This window comes from Zalophus californianus, chromosome 7 (genome assembly GCF_009762305.2).
Source record: "Zalophus californianus isolate mZalCal1 chromosome 7, mZalCal1.pri.v2, whole genome shotgun sequence".
Classification (NCBI taxonomy): domain Eukaryota; kingdom Metazoa; phylum Chordata; class Mammalia; order Carnivora; family Otariidae; genus Zalophus; species Zalophus californianus.
In genome coordinates, this window is record NC_045601.1 from 31,890,958 (window position 1) to 31,895,750 (window position 4,793).

At 37.7% G+C, this 4,793-nt stretch overlaps 1 protein-coding gene across 1 annotated transcript; it reads right to left on the reverse strand.

The window, feature by feature from the left end:
• Positions 1–600: 600 nt before the first annotated feature.
• On the reverse strand, positions 601–1,388 carry LOC113927854 (trace amine-associated receptor 9-like; the record flags this gene model as incomplete). The annotated part of the gene is given in 2 exon segments (XM_027604031.1): positions 601–725; positions 728–1,388. Coding segments are annotated over 2 exon segments (786 nt in total), but the record flags the coding sequence as incomplete, so codon positions are not given.
• Between the last annotated feature and the right edge of the window lie 3,405 nt (positions 1,389–4,793).

Here is a 4,793-nt window from a genome sequence, read left to right on the forward strand (position 1 = left end):
CACATGTTCTTGGTGAACAGAGCTTCTGTAAAATGAAGAGGATGCATTGACAGGGTTTAGAAAATGCAGGAGTTCCAGAGTTTTTTGCACAATCTCCAATTACTAGGAGGTTTCACATTTCGATTCTCTGTAAAGAATTTTAATCTTGTATTTACTTCTCAAACAAAATGTATTTTTAAAAAAGAGTTTTGTCCCCAAAGAATCTAACTTACAAATCAGGCAGAAACTCTTTTTTCCCCCTGTCTGTATTTTGGACAACTGAACATTGCTAAGGAACGTGGGAGAAACTACAAAGTTTGCAATTGTTTGAAGAAACAAGTAGAAAATTCAGAGAAGTTATTAGAAATTGCCATAGACATCAGAAAACCAGAGAAGAATACTAAGAATAGTAACTAGGAAGCAGTCAGCAACTTTTGTTTTTGTCTACACTAAATTCTAAAAAAATGCTGAAATACGTAAAGATAACAAATGCTTTAGAACAACCACTGAATATGATATCCTCCTACCTGCAGATGATTACACTTTCTTCTCTAGATCCAAGTGTTTCATTTTGCATTTGACCTTAATTCTGTTAGTTTTGAAATCCCTGCAGTCACCTTGTCAATCTATATCTGCTTCCTCCGAAAACAAATTAATTGTTGATGAATCCCTCCTTAAGACTTTACCACTTAAGATAAGTTTTATTGCCTCCTGAAACCATGGGTAAAAGAAAGCGTATATCAAGAATTATAATAAACACACAACACTAAAATCTCATAAACATAAGAAGGAGTTATAAAATTCACGTAAGCATCAATCACAGCATCAATAATATATGGCAGCCAAGAGACAAGGAGTGCCGCCATAGCAATACCCAGTGTTTTTGCAGCTTTTCTCGCTCTCTTTGCTACGTGTTCCCGGTAACTCTCTGAAGAGGACTGAGCTTGGCTGGCTGAACTTTCTATCTCCCTAGCCTGATGTCTGGCTACCAAAAAGATCTTACCGTGTATAAACACCATGGCGACAGTGGGTATAAAGAATAGAAGGAAACAAAGTAGAACCCAATTTTGATTCAGTGGCACCTGACAGCCTCCTACACAGGTGAGAGCAACTACTAAGTCCTCAATTCCTTCCTCATTGGCCCCAGTGTAAAAGATGGAAAAACTATACGTGACAGAAAAGAACCAAGAGAGAACAATGCAGATGCCTGACACCGAGACAGTAAACTTGGTGGGATAGGTCGGAGGATCAGTAAGAGCAATGTATCTATCAACAGAGATACAGCACAAATGAAATAAAGAAGCAAAACAGAAGGAAGTATTGAAACATGTATGAAATTTACAGTAACTCTGCCCGAAGTACCAGCAGCTCTCCACAGACCTTACTGCACTGAAGGGCATGACGGCAAGATTTCATTTTTGTGATGGCTGAGTAGTATTCCATTGTAGATATTATAGATATATAGATATATATAGATATATACCTCATCTTCTTTATCCATTCATCTGTCAATGGACATCCAACCTCTTTCCATAGTTAGGCTAATGTGGACATTGCTGTTATAAACATTGGAGTGCAGGTGCCAAGATGCACAATCTTAAAACAGTTTACAGATCTCACCAAACAATAGTTGAATAATTAATGTTTACTTTATTTAACCATGAAAAAGTGTAATCTTACATCTAATCTTAATCTCAATCTTTGAACTAGAGACTGGAGTACTTAGATTGTCATTTATCCCATACCATAGGTCTGACCTTTGTTGAAAGTTCAGAATCCTAGAAAAGCTATATGCATACACCTAGGTGTAGATACTCCCTAGGTAGTAGATTTCACTAGCCTGTACATTTTAAATGTTTGTGTGGGGGTCAGCGTGTGTGTGTGGTGAATGTGTATACACCCATGGTATTTTCAGGATTTGCTATTCGGTGAATTTGAAATCAAATCATTTTTACTCTTATTTCCCAGCTTCATGTTTTACTTAGGCCCTCACTGGTTTGATGGCATAAATCTATGTCTCATGTTTACTCTTGGGATCCCCCACATGGGTGCATCCATGTGCTCACAGGTCAGTCTACCCAATAAAATCACCATTTAATAAGCCCTGTATTTTCTTCTTCTGCCTCAGCTCTCCTGATAAAGTCTACCACATCTCCTATTCTATTCCCAGTCTGGCTTAAAGAATTTCACCACTGCCACCATAGATGGTGCCTGCCTGGAAGTCTCAGTGTCTATGTAAAGGATACTGTCTCCCCAACCTGTCGAACTCCTCACTTCATTGGTGCCCAAGTAATGCTGCTAATTGCACAAAAAAACCTGAGCCCTTCCTCTGATCTTCATACTTGGGCTCCAGAATAGCAGACTTCAGTCTTACAGAAGGTCTTAAAACGTGTCCTTCCCTAGAAGCAAAGACACTTGAGAAGTAATGAGCACTCCTAAGACCCACATCTTGGTGTTTAATACTTTTCACCAGTAAAATGAACTAGAGCTTCTCTAAGAAATGTTTCATCCAAGCAATGGGACAAGAAAAGCACAGCAAGAAACTGGAATATATTTTTATATCAGAAACTAAGAGATTTTTTTTTTAAATGTTGACATTTTACAAGGACACTGTTGCTAACTTGAACAGATTCCCACTAGCCAAAAACTGGGATGATTTGAGTGCCAAAAATAATGAGAGAGAATAAAATGTTATATAGTGGGGGGGATCCATGAGGCCATACTAGTGATAGAAGATAGATAGATGATAGATAGATGATAGATAGATGATAGATAGATAGATAGATGATAGATAGATGATATATAGATGATAGATGATAGATAGATAGATGATAGATGAAAGATAGATAGATAGATGATAGATGATAGATAGATAGATGATAGATAGATGATAGATAGATAGATAATAGATAGATAGATAGATAGATAGATAGATAGATAGACAGACAGATAATAGACAGATGATAGATGATAGATAGATGGGCAGATAGATAAAGGAGGGCTCTCCCTTACAGTAGAATACCAAGCACAAGTGATGCTATATATGGGGAAAGTGTTAGAGCTGGAACATCATAGTTTTGGAAGCATCACATTAGTATTGATTAAAGCAAGAATTATCAGTTGATGCTAAATCTTACAACAGGAGAGGGGAATTTTGATGAGAGTCAGGTATTTATATGGCATAAAATGCCATCTCCTAGAGACTGCTTATTAGCTGCAAAAGAAAAATATAGCAGCTATCCAGTGGAGAAATCAAGCCTTGACTGTGTATCAAATTAACATCATCTGTGGGTATCAAATTAACATCAATTAACATGGCTACATATGCTTCTGGAGGGATGCCCTGAGTAGCACACAATAAAATGTGTATGGTATTCCAGCCCAGAATGCATAACCAGAATCTAGTGAAGAAATTTCAGACAAACCCAAGCTGAGAAACATTCTATTTTTAAAGGGTGGAAAGGGGGAAGGTTATATTCTTCAAAAATATTTATGTAATAGAAGACTGAAGAACCTTTCCAGAATAAAGGAGACAGAAGGGCAAGACAAGAAAAAGAAATATGCGATCTTTGAATGGAATGTATTACTGGGCCAGTTGACAAAATTGGAATATGAATGGTAGATGGTAAAAGTATTGCATCAGTATTAAATTACTGAAATATTAGGGCTAAAGGGCCGTGATGTGTACAACTTACTCTCAGACGGTTCAGGAAAAAAAAAAAAATTACATGCACGCATTGATAAAGTTGGGGAAAGAGAACAAATGTCAAAGCAAATAGAGCAAAAGTTTAATAGGTGAACCCAGGTAAAGAGGACCTAAGTGTGGGTTGTACAACTTTGCACAGCTTTTCTGTGGGTTTAAAATGATTTCCAAATAAAAACTTTTCCTTTTGCAAAAAGCAATTTTGAAAATTTGGACCTTTAGTATCTTCATTTTTATTTTATTTATTTTTTCTTTTTTAAAGATTTTATTTATTTATTTGAGAGAGAGAGAGAGAATGAGCACAGGAGGAAGGGAGAAGGAGAGGGAGAAGCAGACTCCCCGCTGAGCAGGGAGCCCCACTGGGGGCTTGATACCATGGCCCTGGGATCATGACCTGAGCTGAAGGCAGACACTTAACCAACTGAGCGACCCAGGCATCCTTCATACTCGGCTCCTAGTGCAACCAGGCATAAAAGGAGGGTAGGATATTTGCTGCTGCAGCAATCAGCCTTGGCTATGCTGAGCAGTGAGCACCATAGAGGATATGGCTGGAACACTTAAACCAGTGGCAAATGTTAAAGGAATAACTTAGTCCAATAAAGATAGGATTTCTAAAGGCTCCATTTTCTCGGAAATGAAGCGCGGCCACTGAGTAGAGAAACCTAACAAGCTAAGATCCTGGCTGAAGGCAAAGAAAGATGGAATCGGTGGTGGGAAAGAGAAAAAACAAATGTCCACCACATCCCCGTGACCAATTGTAGAAAAAGGGACTGTTTCACTTAACCTAATTTACCCAGCTTCTCAGTTTTAAAATGTGTATTGTGTAATTACTTTTTTCATTTCTTTTATCTCCCTCTATTTCACTACTTTATATAAGGTGTGTTAGTGGTGTTTAACTTTATCATTTAGTCTGTACATTACTGACTATTGAGAGAAGATTGTATGCCATACAGAAATCGTGAACTTGGAGTTGGGAGCAATAATTGGGAGGACTGAGTTGCCACTTGGGGAAGAGGTGAATGTGTGTTGGGTTATATAAGGAATGTTACAGGAAGAGAAAAAGAAGCACTTTGAATTGTAAGTATGAGGGAAAGAGACTGTTGATTGTAGA